This window comes from Lepidochelys kempii, chromosome 10 (genome assembly GCF_965140285.1).
Source record: "Lepidochelys kempii isolate rLepKem1 chromosome 10, rLepKem1.hap1, whole genome shotgun sequence".
In the NCBI taxonomy this organism is placed as follows: Eukaryota; Metazoa; Chordata; order Testudines; family Cheloniidae; genus Lepidochelys; species Lepidochelys kempii.
In genome coordinates this window covers 53,937,956-53,952,620 of record NC_136389.1, presented here as the reverse complement: position 1 = coordinate 53,952,620, position 14,665 = coordinate 53,937,956, and the positions used below count along the sequence as shown (strand labels likewise).

The following is a 14,665-nucleotide window of genomic DNA, read 5'->3' as shown; positions in this document are numbered from 1 at the left end:
TATCCTAGGACTGATGAGAGTTTCACCACTGACTTCAAAAGAAGAAAAATGTGGTAATTATTTGTACTGGATCAACTCCACTTTTCCAGGAGACATCACATATAATAACATGTTACACTGGATATCTAGATGAGAGAGCTAATCACAAAACACAGGTCCTCTTTGTTCTGGAAATGTCTTCACTATGGATGAGGCCTCATTTCCTCATCTGCTGTCTGCTACTTATGTATACAATGTTGTAGCCACGTTGGTCCCAGGTATTACAGACACAAAATGGGTAAGGTAATATCATTTATTGGACCAACTGCTGTTACTCAGAGAGACAAGCTCTCTAGCTTAGGTCATGTCTATACTACAAAATTATGTTGAATTAACTTACATCAGCACACAGCCACCACAGCTACTAAACTCTTGTGTTTTTGTAAGCTTAACTCCTTGTGTTGACAGTACAGTTGATAGAAATGCTCTTGGCGAGGATGCACACTGCCATTGTTGGGCATTGTGGGACAACTCCTGAAAGCCAGTAACAGTCGATGTAAGCAACTCAGCGTCTACACTGACACTGCATCAACCTCATTACATCGACTGACTCTACAGGCTTGTCTATGCTGGCAAGTTTTGTCGCCCAAAATTTCCACACCTGCGAGAGACTTTTGTCTTTTCCCCTCCCTTTATTGTCAACAAACAGCCAGTGTACATACAACGCCTCCCCCCGCCCCCAATTTTATTGGCCTCCAGAAAGTGTCCGACAATTCCCATGCTGCTGCTCTGGTCAGCGGTTTGAACTCCGCTGCCCTGCAGCCGCCAACCCACCCCTCCCCCTTGCAAGCCCCGAGAATTTTAAATATAATTTCCTCTTTGGTGGCTTCCCAGGTAAGCATGGCTTGCCATTCCACCAACCGCACTCCTGCTTGGACCACTGGTAAGCTGTTGGATCTGATCGGTATATGGGGAAAGGAGTCTGTTCAGTCGCAACTGCAAATGACCCACAGAAATCGGGACACATATGGGCAAATTTCTTGAGGCTTTTCTCGAAAAGGGCTATGATCAAGACATGCAGCAGTGCAGAGTGAAGATAAAGGAGCTGAGGCAGGCGTACCATAAGGCGCGGGAGGCGAACCATTGCTCCGGTGGTGCACCTAAGACCTGCTGCTTCTATAAGGAGCTGAATGCTATCCTCAGTGGTGACCCCATCTCCATCGCCGATAGCCCCGTGGATACTGCGGAGGCAGCAGAAAGAGGAGGTAACCTGAACGCTGAAATTCTGGATGAAGAAGTGGAGCTAGAAGAGGATGTGGAGCTCCCAGCGGGGTCGCCCAGTGGGGCAGGCAGCCAGGAACTTTTCTCCACTCCAGAAGTGCTCTACGGGGAGCAGGAAGCAGATGAGACACCAGGTAAGTTGCTGTGGTTTGTGTAGGGAATCAAAAAGTGGGAGGCAGGTAATGTTTTGTGTGAGCTGGACATTGCCATGTGTAGCTAATCTGCACGGCCAAGCAGGGTGTCGATGGACATCGAGACCTGCAGGTAATCCTTCAGAGAGAGGCTCTGGAAAGTTTCCAAGTGGTACTTGTTAATCCTCTGCCACAGATTCCCAGGGATTGCAGCCTTGTTAGTTCCTCCATTGTAGGAAACTGTACCATGCCATTTAGCAATCACTGGAGCTAGAACCAAAGCGGCACATAGCTGAGCTGCATATAGACCCGGGTGAAAGCCGCAAGCATACATTAGTTGTGCCCTGGTTTCCCTGCTCACCCACATCAGTGAGGTGTCAGCAAGCAGGTTGGCTGCCTGTGAAAAAGTGTGAGATAATTTTAGAATGAGTTCCCTGAAAAGCTGCCATGCAAGCAGTGACTGTTTTGTCCGGACGCACAACCGCCTTCCCCCCACTCCCGACACTCACCATGATTGGGGTGCTCACAGAGCTGTGTGCCTGCCTAGAGTCAGTGAGAAAGTGATTGCTACTACTCGCAAAAGGCCCCACCCTCCTCTATGCCCACACATTCCTTTTCACTTCACAGCACTCCTGAGTTTCCCCATCACTCCATCCGCTTGCAGAATGATAGCTGGAGCTACACACAGTTGTGAGGTTTTACCCTTTTTACCAGTAAATAAAGGTAAAGAGTTTTTACTCTGTGTTCTACAAAAGCATATAGCAATCAATTCACTCTTGGGAACAGGCTTCTAAAGCATTTTGTTGCATGAATCTTGGGCCCCAAAATTGTATGTGGATGCACCAGGGAAGCAACTCCAAAGCAGACGTGTTAGTCCCCCTCATTGTCAAAGTGGTCCCTCAAAGCCTCTCTGATGTTAATAGCAGCCCTCTGGGCTCCTCTGACAGCCTTATCATCTGGCTGTTCAAACTGTGCAGCCAAGCACTCTGCCTCAGTGCTCCACATCTGAGCAAACATTTCACCCTTAGATTCACACAGATTATGCAAAGTGCAGCACGAGGCTATGACCATGGGAATATTATCCTCGGTAAGGTCTAGCCTGCCATTGAGACACCACCAGCAAGCTTTCAAACGGCCAAAGGCACATTCAACTACCATGCGGCATCTGCTCAGCCTGTTGTTAAAACACTCCTTGCGCCACACTCCATTTCTGCCTTCCCACAACATCTGGTGACATATGGTATCACCAGGCACTGTGGGATACATACTGTTGACAATGGTGCCCTGAATGTGGACATGATCTGTCGACAGGGAGCAAATGTAAACTCACTTTGGCGACTTTGCTTTTGTCGATTTTTTTATGTCAATGTTAGTCTCATCGACAAAACCTACCAGTATTGACAAGCCCTACTTTGCTTCGGGAAGTGGTGTTATGTCGACGCAGAGAGGCACTTATGTCAGCGGGACCCAAATTTAAGTGAAGACACTTCCACAGCTAGGTTGATGCAAGGCAGCTTACATTGCCCTTACCATGGAGTAGTGTAGACCAGGCCTTACACAGAGCTCTTCTTCAGGTTTGGGAAACATACTCGCAGTGTCACAGCTAAATACACAGCGGCACAGATTCTTTACCATAAGTAATTAACAAATTTCAAAGGACCATTCAAAGTGAAGTGGCCAATTAAAATCTCTCTAGTCATAGGAGGGAAAAAAAAGCTGAAAGGATGGGGGATTAGTAGGTTATAGATTGTTGTTATAAGCCTTAAATCCTGTGTCTCTATTCACTCCATGATTATTAGTGTCTAGAAACATTATGAATTTAAGCCCCCAGGTTTGTCTTTTAAGGTGTTGTGCAGGCTGCCTTTGAGGATGCAAACTGACAGATCAGCTATAGAGTGATCACTTTGTGAAAAGCATTCACCCACAGGTAATATGATGTTTTTGTCTTTTATCATTTTTCTGCATGAGTTCATTTGAGAGTGTGGTGATTGTCTTGTTTCACCCACATAACTGTTATTGGAACACTTAGTGCACTGAATGAGGTACACCACATATTTTAGGCATAGACCCATGGATATTGAAAGGTGTGTTGTGAGGGGTGCTGATTATCTAGAGTAGTAATACTCAGACCAAGGCTCAGGAGCTGCAAGTGGCTCTTTAATGTGTCTCCTGTGGCTCTTTGCAGGAGATGATATTAAAACACTGTGATTTAATTAACAACCAATCTAAGTTATTAACCAGTCAGGATACTTTTATTACATTATTAACCAATTGTAGAATACTTTGTCAGTCATTTTGCTGTGAGAATTATAGATATAACGGTGAATGAAACAATGAATTCACACTACTGTGGCTCTTTTGGGTAATATTGACCGCTAATTTGGCTCCTGAACCACAGAGGTCGGAGTACCATTGGTCTACATTTTGCAACTGATGTTCTGGCAGGTTCGGACACCACTTTGAGTCTGTTACTTATGTTTGTTAAACTGCGTGTCAACAACTTATAATCAACTAGGCCTCACTTACTCCTGAACCAAAGTTTTGATAGCAAATGAGAAGTACTCGACACTGAAGCCTCTTTTAAAATGGAAGACATATGGCTTTAACAGCAGGGAAGTCCAGATTTCAGAGAAGATTTTTCCCAGTAATGAAGCACACTATTCAGAGCTCCATTTATAATACTAAACAGTACTGGAATCAGTTGTTAAAGCAAGATAACACTGGCTGGACACGACAAGGAGGAGAGGCATGGAGGAGGAAATGGTCCTAGCAACAGGAAGCAAGGTATGTAATAAGATTGGTTCTTAAAACAACTTCAGTATAAGAAAGCTTACTGAGCCCTTATATATTTACAATCCCTATGCTTAAAAATGAGCATATTTAGGTTAACAAAATGAACATTAACTGCTGATCTTGGAAAAAACGTATTTTAGAGATTTGATTTCAGCACTAAAAAATGTCACAAGAGCTATTCATACCTAACAGTATCACGTCTGCAACTCTTAATACTTCACAGCTGTCTCACTGAATATAAGAATATGTCCATCCTTGTGGCACAAACTGGCAAATATAATTAAGCTGCAGCAGCAACAAGATGCTGATTCAGATTTGCCAATGTAGGAATGTCAAAAAATTCTAGCAGTTTAAATTGGCTATATTCAGCACAGTATTAAATGGCAACACATCAAGATTATTTCACTGTGCAATGCTGTCAAAATCTTCATTAGGGTGCATACCAAAATAATCCAACAGGGCCTTTCCATTCGTATTTGCAGTTTTACTTTATTTGAGCTGACGGTTTAAAAATTTGCCCTTCATTTTATGCAATCCACCCTCTTCTTAGCTACAGCTTCCATGGAGAGGGAATAGAAGCGTGGCATCTCAGTTAAATATTATCAGGGGTCCCTATATAGAGATTCACAAATTCCTGGAGTATTTGGAAAAGAACAGAATATTTCCCATTTGGAATGAGTTATTTCTCCGAAGTCCAAACTCCCCTGATCACAGCAATTCAGTAAGTCTCATCTCTGCCTCATCCTCTAATACCTCTCCACACACTCCTTCCTCCACCCTACAGCACCAAAATTGTCTTGGTAGTCATTTTTATAAAATTAAAAATTGAATTTAAGCAAAAAAGAAATTAGGGAACCGCCTGTCTCAAAAGAGCTAACTGCATACAGAGTACCGTATACAGTCATTCATTAGCCCGTTCATTTATAAGCTGACTCCCCAAGATGGATAGGTAAAAATGGGAAAAAAATGGTATGACCTTCTCATAAGCCGACCGTGTATTTCAGGGATTGGCAAACTTTGGCTCCCGGCCCATAAGAGTAAGCTGCTAGCGGGCCTGGACATTTTGTTTATCTGGAGCGTTCGCAGGCACGGAGCCCCTCAGCTCCCAGTGGCCGTGGTTCACCATTCCCAAACAATGGGAACTGCGGGAAGTGGCGGCCAGCACGTCCCTTGGCCTGCGCCGCTTCCTGCAGCTCCCATTGGCTGGAAACAGCAAACCATAGCTGAGGGGCTCCATGCCTGTGGACACTCCAGGTAAACAGAATGTCCCAACCTGCCAGCAGCTTACCCTGACAGGCTGGGAGCCAAAGTTTGCTGACCCCTGCTATATTTAAAAAGCTGGCATCACAAGAAACACTCAAAAGTTTTGCTAGAATTATTTTAATGTAATCTAACGAAAACCCTGCTGTTATAATAACTGAAAAAATATGTATTCACCTTCAAAATTACAGTCAGTCAATGTTTTAAACATCCATTTACTGATTTTAAAGTTTCATATTGTTCTAAGGTACTTATTCAAAAAGTCTTAAGATCCTTCAAAGTCCTAATCAGTCTCCGATTCACCAAACAGTTCATTAAACTCGGCTTCAGTCTCAGTTGTACCTGCATTGTCATCGTAGATGTTGGCAGTGTCATCTTCAGGCTCCGATTCCTTCTCATCATCAGTCTCTGTTGTGTCATCATCAAATATGGCATCGTCTTGTGACCCGTCGAGCGCACTACTGATACAGCATTTCCAAAATGATTTTTCTATCATTTCCGAGGGAAAGGACTCCCACAAGTACTTGACCCACTAGGTGACCAGATTGATTTCGGGCTTCATAAGATTCCCGCCTTTTGTCAACTTCTCCATGCCTTAGCACATCCATTCAGACCACATTTTGCATAGCCTGTCTTTAAAGGGTTTGTTCAGGCAGACATCAAGCAGTTGTAGGACAGAAGTTAAGCCTCCAGGTATTACAGCCAAAGTAGTTTTCATTTTTTTGGCCACATTTTTCACCTCATCCATCTTGTGTGCCCTGAACATGCCCCAAACGAGCACAGCAGGTTTCTTGAAAAGTGCTCGTGGTCTCTTATTCCACACTTTTCCCAGCCATTCAATAGTCCCTCTTTCATTCATCCATCCATCCCTTTACGTGTGCACGTACGATGATACCAGCAGGAAATTTCTTGTTTTTAGGCAAGGTTTTTCTTTTAAAAATAGCAATAGGAGGGAGCTTTGACCCATTGGCCAAACACGATAAAACCACCATAAAATGGATTTTTTCATCACCAGTGGTTGTAATTAAAACTGTATTTTCACCAACACCAGTTACTGTTCTGTTGATTGGGAGATCGAATGTCATCGGTGTTTCGTCCATATTTCGTATTTGTGACAGCTCAAATGCATATTCCTTTTGATGTTTTATAATAAACTTTTGGAAAGATTTGATTTTTTTCTTCCAAAGCTCTTGGCAGCTTTTGGCTATATATGTTTGCTGACAAAGAGAGACTGTAACGGTTCAAGAAGCGAGTACACCAACCTGCTGATGCGACAAACATTGACGGCTTTACTGACTAGTATTTGGCATCTTTCGACATTTGCAGAACACACAGACGAATTCCAGTTCTAGCGATGACATACGCATTTTGTCGACATTCTAACAACCCAATCAGTGAGACCTTTCTCCAGCTCAGGAAATGAAGCACACCTCATTGGACATTTTTTCTTGCTTCTTGGCATGTCTTTTAGTGATGTTTTATTTTTTCGCCATTCTCGTACTTGTGTCTCATTGATACAAGAATTCACGAGCAGCGGAGTAATTATTGTTTGCTTCTGCATATTCAACAACTTTATTCATATTCAAGTTTGAACGCTGTGTGATAAGCAGACCGTTTTCTTTTGATTTCACCATTGTTCATTTTATATACAAGCATGGAAATCTTAGAAAATAATAATTTAGTTATACATTTTACAGGACTTTATACAGAAACGTTACCTGCTTTATCACTGCCAAATTATTATTGTTCTTTGTTTATTTCAAAGCAGCCCTGTAGATTGGCATGTCTGTGGCGATAACAGGCTATTTAAATTTTATTACCGATTCCATCGATTCTGTGCGTTATATTTTCAGATTGACTCGAGATTTACGAGGTCCATTGGTAGAAATGCACGAAGAGATCAAATTACACAGCAGTGGACTGACACCAGTGCCATAGTACTATCGTTCATTGAATTTTTCAGATTGTCTTGTAAGGCGTAGCATTTTCATTTTAGCATTCATTTCAAGCCAAGCTAGTCCACTAAACGAAGCCTTTGCAACTTTAAAAGGATGCAGTATTGATATCAATAAATTATTTTACCATCAATATAAGTAAGCACTATAAAAATAAGTATAATATAGTCCTGTAGTAGAACAATACTAGGAAAAGCAAACAGCTAGTACTAGGAAAATTAAACTTTAGGGAAGCACGTGTTTTTAAGTGCTGTGTTTACATGGACATGAACTGAGAAAAATTGTATAGTCGATATCCATATGTTTTATTTATATTAATACTTCTTTTATCTCAATTATAACATAACAAATATACAATTTAAGTAAAAATAAAATGTTAGCAATTTTTTAAAGAAGAGAATCCAGAACTGACGTTCCATCGTCAGTGATCTACAACAGGGGTCAGCAAACTTTGGCTCCGGCCTGTCAGGGTAAGCCACTGGCGGGTCAGGACATTTTGTTTACCTGGACTGTCCGTGGCCACGGAGCCCCTCAACTCTCCGTGGCGCAGCTTGCCGTTCCCAGCCAATGGGAGCTGCAGCAAGCGGCGCGGGCCAAGGGACTTGCTGGCCACCACTTCCCGCAGCTCCCATTGGCTGGGAACGCCTAACCACAGCCACTGGGAGCTGAGGGGCTCCATGCCTGCGAATGCTCCAGGTAAACAAAACCAAAATGTATTAGATATTCAATTCAATAACTCAATAAAGCTTAAAATCATCCAATTTTGGTGTAGACGAGTTGATAATATGACCCCCGCTCTTTGATACTTCACTTTTTTACCAAAAAAAATCAGTTTATGAACGAGTATATACGGTATTTCACTGGCGGTCAGTGCCAAATTTCATCCAGGTCTTGGGAAATGCAAGTACTTTCCACAGGATGGTTCTATTTGCCTATGTGACAGGTAGCATCAGTCCAAGTCCTACTGGGCAGAGTCACAGCACAATGTAGTGACAGGTCAATGACTGACTAGGACTACTGTACTCCACAAAAGCCACTGTAGGAAGGGAAACCCGAACTCAGGTCTTGACATATACATGTAAATGAAGGAACTGATTTTCAAATGGTTGGTTTACTATCTATTGAGCGGAAATATTTAAACTATACATATTCCTGTAATTATTTGGTTTCTGAAACAGATTCAGTTATTTTAAAAAATACATTACTTATCCTATAAAAAACAAACAAAAAAAAACAGCGTCAGAAGACAGAGAAATGGATTAAAAAACAAAGTGTATACTCGGTTTACTGAAAAGAGGGCAGATTGCTTGTCACATTGCCTTAAAGTACTAAACACCTCTCAAAACACTGACTTCAAATTTGTATTCTGTTCATTTAGAATCCAATGCTCTGACATATAGCAAGAAAACTCCCATAAGCCTTACAAATGCTAGTCCTACTTTCAACAAGTGTTAGCAAAACAACAAGAAGAAACAAAAGTTGTGGCATTAACAGCACGTGTGCCAATATCGTTGCTGCTTTTTATTGCAACCCTTTTCCTTGCTAAATGTAGTTTGTTTAGCTTAGTTGCTCTTTGCTCTCTTCCTTGCCTATAAAGCGCCTAGATACTGCTGAATCTATGTAAATAGGCATAAGAATGGCCATACTGGGTCAGATCTAAGGTCCATTTTGCCCAGTATCCTGTCTTCTGACAGTGGCCAATGCTAGGTGCCCCAAAGGGAATGAACTGAACAGGTAATCATTGACTGATCCATCCCCCGTCGTCCATTCCCACTTCTGGCAAACAGAGGCTAGGGACACCACCCCTGCCCATCCTGGCTAATAGGCATTGATGGACCTATTCTCCATGAATTTATCTAGTTCTTTTTTGAACCCTGTTATAAGTTTATGGAGGGGATGGTATGATGGAATCACCTAATTCTGGCAATTAATTGATCTTGACTATTAGCGGTAGATATGCCCAATGGCCTTTGATGGGATGTTAGATGGGGTGGGATCTGAGTTACTACAGATAATTCTTTCCTGGGTATCTGGGTGGTGAGTCTTGCCCACATGCTCAGGGTTTAGCTGATCGCCATATTTGGAGCTGGGAAGGAATTTTCCTCCAGGGCAGATTGGCAGAGGCCTTGGGTTTTTTTGCCTTCCTCTGCAGCATGGGGCACGGGTCCCTTGCTGCAGGATTCTCTGCACCTTGAAGTCTTAAAACAACGATTTGAGGACTTCAGTAGCTCAGACATAGGTTAGCGGTTTGTTACAGGAGTGGGTGGGTGAGATTCTGTGGCCTGCGTTGTGTAGGAGGTCAGACTAGATGATCATAATGGTCCCTTCTGACCTTAAATTCTATGATTCTATAGTCTTGGCCTTCACAACATCCTCTGGCAAAATACTTCCTGTTTGTTTTACACCTGCTGCCTATTAATTTCATTTGGTGACCCCTAGTTCTTGTGTTATGAGACTGAATAAATAACACTTCCTTATTTACTTTCTCCACACCAGTCATGATTTTATAGACCTCTATCATATCCTCCCCCAGTCACCTCTTTTGCAAGCTGAAAAGTCCCCGATTTATTAATCTCTCCTCATACAGCAGCCGTTCCATACCCCTAATAATTTTTGTTGCCCTTTTCTAAGTCCAAAATAACTTTTTTGAGATGGGGCGACCACATCCGCATGCAGTGTTCAAGATGTGGGTGTACCATGGATTTATATAGAGGCAATAGGATATTTTCTGTCTTATTATCTATCCCTTTCTTAACGATTCTCAACATTCTGTTCGCTTTTTTGACTGCCGCTGCACATTGAGTGGATGATTTCAGAGAACTATCCACAATGACTCCAAGATCTCTTCCTTAAATGATAACAGCTAATTTAGGCTCCCATCATTTTATATGTATAGTTGGGATTATGTTTCCCAATGTGCATTACTTTACATTTATCAACACTGAATTTCATCTGCCATTTTGTTGCCCAGTCACCCAGTTTTGAGAGATCCTTTTGTAGCTCTTCGCAGTCTGCTTCAGACTTAACTATCTTGAGTAGCTTTGTATCATCTGCAAATTTTACCACCACACTGTTTACCCCTCTTTTCAGATCATTTATGATTATGTTGAATAGGACTGGTCCCAGTACAGATCCCTGGGGAACACCACTTCTCTCAATTCTGAAAACTGACCATTTGTTCCTACCCTTTGTTTCCTATCTTTTAACCAGTTACCAATAAATGAGAGGATGTTCCCTCTTAGGCCATGACAGCTTACTTTGCCTAAGAGCCTTTGATGAGGGACCTAGTCATCAAAGGATTTCTGAAAATCTAAGTACACTATATCCACTGAACCCCCCTGGTCCACATGCTTGTAGACCCCCTCAAAGAATTCTTTAAGACATGAATAGACATGTGTCAGAAGACAGAGAAATAGATTTAGAATCCCGTTTATTCATGTCTTTTAACTCAGACAACATCACCAGCCTTCTCCAAATGAGATAAAGATGGAGAGTCAGGGAGTGGGACACAGCCAGCCTCACCAAATGTATTAGGCCTCAGGCAGCAGGATCATAGAATCATAGAATCTCAGGATTGGAAGGGACCCTCAGGAGGTCATCTAGCCCAACCCCCCGCTCAAAGCAGGACCCATCCCCAACTAAATCATCCCAGCCAGGGTTTTGTCAAGCCTGACCTTAAAAATATCTAAGGAAGGAGATTCCACCACCTCCCTAGGTAAAGCATTCCAGTGTTTCACCACCCTCCTAGTGAAAAAGTTTTTCCTAATATCCAACCTAAACCTCCCCCACTGCAACTTGAGACCATTACTCCTTGTTCTGTCATCAGCTACCACTGAGAACAGTCTAGATCCATCCTCTTTGGAACCCCCTTTCAGGTAGTTGAAAGCAGCTATCAAATCCCCCCTCATTCTTCTCTTCCACAGACTAAACAATCCCAGTTCCTTCAGCCTCTCCTCATAAGTCATGTGTTCCAGTCCCCAAATCATTTTCGTTGCCCTCCACTGGACTCTCTCCAATTTTTCCACATCCTTCTTGTTGTGTGGGGCCCAAAACTGGACACAGTACTCCACATGAGGCTTTACCAATGTCAAATAGAGGGGAACGATCACGTCCCTCTGTCTGCTGGCAATGCCCCTACTTATACATCCCAAAATGCCATTGGCCTTCTTGGCAACAAGGACACACTGTTGATTCATATCCAGCTTCTCGTCCACTGTAACCCCTAGGTCCTTTTCTGCAGAACTGCTGCCGAGCCATTCGGTCCCTAGTCTGTGCATGGGATTCTTCCGTCCTAAGTGCAGGACTCTGCACTTGTCCTTGTTGAACCTCATCAGATTTCTTTTGGCCCAATCCTCTAATTTGTCTAGGGCCCTCTGTATCCTATCCCTACCCTCCAGCGTATCTACCTCTCCTCCCAGTTTAGTGTCATCTGCAAACTTGCTGAGGGTGCAATCCACACCATCTTCCAGATCATTTATGAAAATATTGAACAAAACCAGCCCGAGGACCGACCCTTGGGGCACTCCACTTGATACCGGCTGCCAACTAGACATGGAGCCATTGATCGCTACCCATTGAGCCCGACAATCTGGTCAACTTTCTATCCATTTTATTTTTATTTTATTTATTTTTCTGTCTTTGGAAGTTGCCAGTGAAAGGAGTTTTGCTTAAGTTTTTCTTCTTTGGTATCAGTGAGGAACCAGAAGATCAGACCACTACTCAAGGCCCCTGGAAGTCTCCTGCTTTACGAGGTCCCAAGAAAGAAGACAGAGACCAGTACATATCTGTCAAACCACTGGGTTTCCTCACATGCTGGGTAACAACATTTTTTTTTCCCCCTTGCTGTTTTGTTTTTCAATTAAAATAACAGAAAAAAAGCATGTTTTGAAAGGAACCAGACAGGCAACACGGAGAATACTCACAATACGTGAAAGAAAATACATACTTGTTTGACAAAATCCACAGTTCAGAGAGCGTTGGAGACAAAGAATATTTTTCATAAATGTCTCGTGAGAAAAACACTTCAACACCATTTTTTGGTGAAACATTCCTGTTTTAAAAAAAAAAAAAAAAAAAAAGACAACATGTAGTTGCAATTCAATCTCACAAAACACAGCACTGACTATATGGTTACTGACACCAACCTAAGAACAATATCTAAGTGACCGAACACTCAGAATTTGAAAAATGACTCTTTGAATCACTCAGAAATAAGGTATATAGTTCTGTGTGAAAAGGGGGAAAATGTTATCTAAAATGGTCACATCCTCCTCCCCCTCAGACAGATATAAACCCAATGCTTCATTTCAACATTAAAATGAACTTGTTCCTCACTATTCAAAAGAAAGCTTACAGATAGGATGGGGTACATTTCTAGAGCTGGTCAGAGAAAATTTTATGGAGCCATATTTTGTCGGAATATTGTGATTCGAATCTAAACACTTCGCAAAGTTGGGTCAATTTTGCTGGGATTCCATTTAGAAAATAATATGGAAAAAAGTTCTGACAATGTTGAAACTTCCTGCACTGTTGAATAGCCACTGAGAATTGCAGTGTGGCAGTCCCCCCCACCCAGTGACAGTCACTGCTCTGTGCCCCCATGCTGTACTTTAGGATTCTTCTGAATAAAAATAATGCAAATAATTATAATTTCTTCCTCTCTCCTACACTACCTGCTAAATAACCATACTGCTTCAAAGGTAATTACAATCCACCTCCCTAAAATATATGTGGTAATCTCAACCAGATAGGGTATTTTTTCAGTTTTTGTCCTAAACTTTTTGTCCTCTGTGTAGTGTTAGTCTGACATATTAAACAGGTCTTATTTTTCATCTTAGTGGTGGTTGTATTTCATTAGTGGGTGATTTCTTCATGAAACATAAAATTTGTCATTCTCTAAAATAAGCAATTGTAGATATGGGCCTTGATCCTGCAAAGGCTTATGAATGTGCTTACAGTTAAGCACTTGCACAAGCCCTTGCAGTGTCAAGGCTGTAAAATGTAAGCTCCTTACGGAAAGGATCTCATTTTATTTATCTGTAAAAATCATTGGTAGATCTATGTGCTGTGTTAATAAATGACCATTTAAAACATTATATAAAATTACTACAGGGGCATTAGCATTGCAGCATTAGTTCAATTAACTGCTGACCAACCCCCTTCCCTATGGGAAAGATGTGGGTGGAATGAAGGAGAGGAAAAACAAAAATATTATTTTTAATATGTGATCCCAGATGTGTCCAGTACCTATCACAGGTCAAGGCTAATGCAGGCATTGCTTGAAGCAGAGCCTCTGAACTGATCAGCTCTTAGTCCCATCCCTTGCTAGATTGCACTGCTGTGTCCATAGACTCTCCCACAGATTTCCCACCACTGCTTCCAAGCGGGAGAGTTATAGTACAGACAGGAAGCTGGCATTTTGCGCCGCATTGGTGCTTTTCAGTTGTTAATGGCTTCATTTTTATTTGTAGGCGATCACCGGGACAACAACGAGGCGGCAGCTCCTAGTACAGGGCATCAGACTTTCATTAGTTCTTATCCAGATCCCTCGCCACACAACGGGGCGGGGGTGAGAGCACGCGGTGGTTCCAGCAATCGCCTGTGCCCCGTCCACACTAGCGGGCCAAGTGCGGGGACGCCCCGAGCAGCTGAGCCAGTGGGAAAGGCGATGCGGAGGCAGCGAGCGGGGAATCTCGGAGGCTACAGCGATGGCGCGTTGGTTACACGACCTCAGCAGCAAGGGGATGGAAGACACCGGGGGCTCGCGGAGGCTCTGAGCTACACAACCCCGCTGCGGTGCGGCGGCCTGTCAGAGGGGCCCCGTCCCCCTAACGCGCACACACGCTCGGGACAGTCAGCGCAGCAGCGGTTTGTGCCCCCGCTCGCACACAGCACCGCGCCGGGGGAGACCCGACCTCAGCAGGGCCCAGGCGACAGGGTCCGGGGCCCCCATCGGGTCCGGGGCCCCCATCGGGCCCGGGGCAGAGCCACACGTACTCACCAGGTGAGCCGCTTCTCACCGGCCTCCATCTTGGCCGCGCTACCCCCCCGAAGAAGCCCGTGCCCCTTCTCCCGGCAACGGCAAACTATCCCTTCCACGAACCCAGCCACCCCTCCCTCACAGCGCTACCCAATCAGAACCTCGGAGCGCGCTGGACGCGGTCTCACGTGGGTGAGGCAGCCAACCAGAGCCGGAGCTCGAGCAGCACCTGCAGCTCCGTGAGCGGCCATCTTTGGTGTGGGCAGAGCGAGCGGCTCCTCCATTGC

The 14,665-nt window shown here is 43.5% G+C and overlaps 1 protein-coding gene across 7 annotated transcripts in view; it reads right to left on the bottom strand.

The window, feature by feature from the left end:
• The window catches only part of ICE2 (interactor of little elongation complex ELL subunit 2), a 55,956-nt gene extending 41,444 nt beyond the window's left edge, over positions 1-14,512 (bottom strand). For 4 of the 7 annotated variants that reach the window (XR_012153965.2, XM_073303629.2, XM_073303632.2 and 1 more), the window contains exons 1-2: positions 14,400-14,512; positions 12,345-12,449 (exon numbers count right to left, since the gene is read on the bottom strand). Coding sequence is in view for 5 of the 7 variants with exons in the window: in XM_073303629.2 (XP_073159730.2) it covers positions 12,345-12,449; positions 14,400-14,428 (134 nt within the window). In the remaining 2 variants the exon portion in view is untranslated. Of the gene's footprint in view, positions 1-12,344; positions 12,450-13,645 lie in introns of those variants that run through there. The other 3 variants (XM_073303631.2, XM_073303630.2, XM_073303633.2) reach the window with 3 other exon arrangements.
• Between the last annotated feature and the right edge of the window lie 153 nt (positions 14,513-14,665).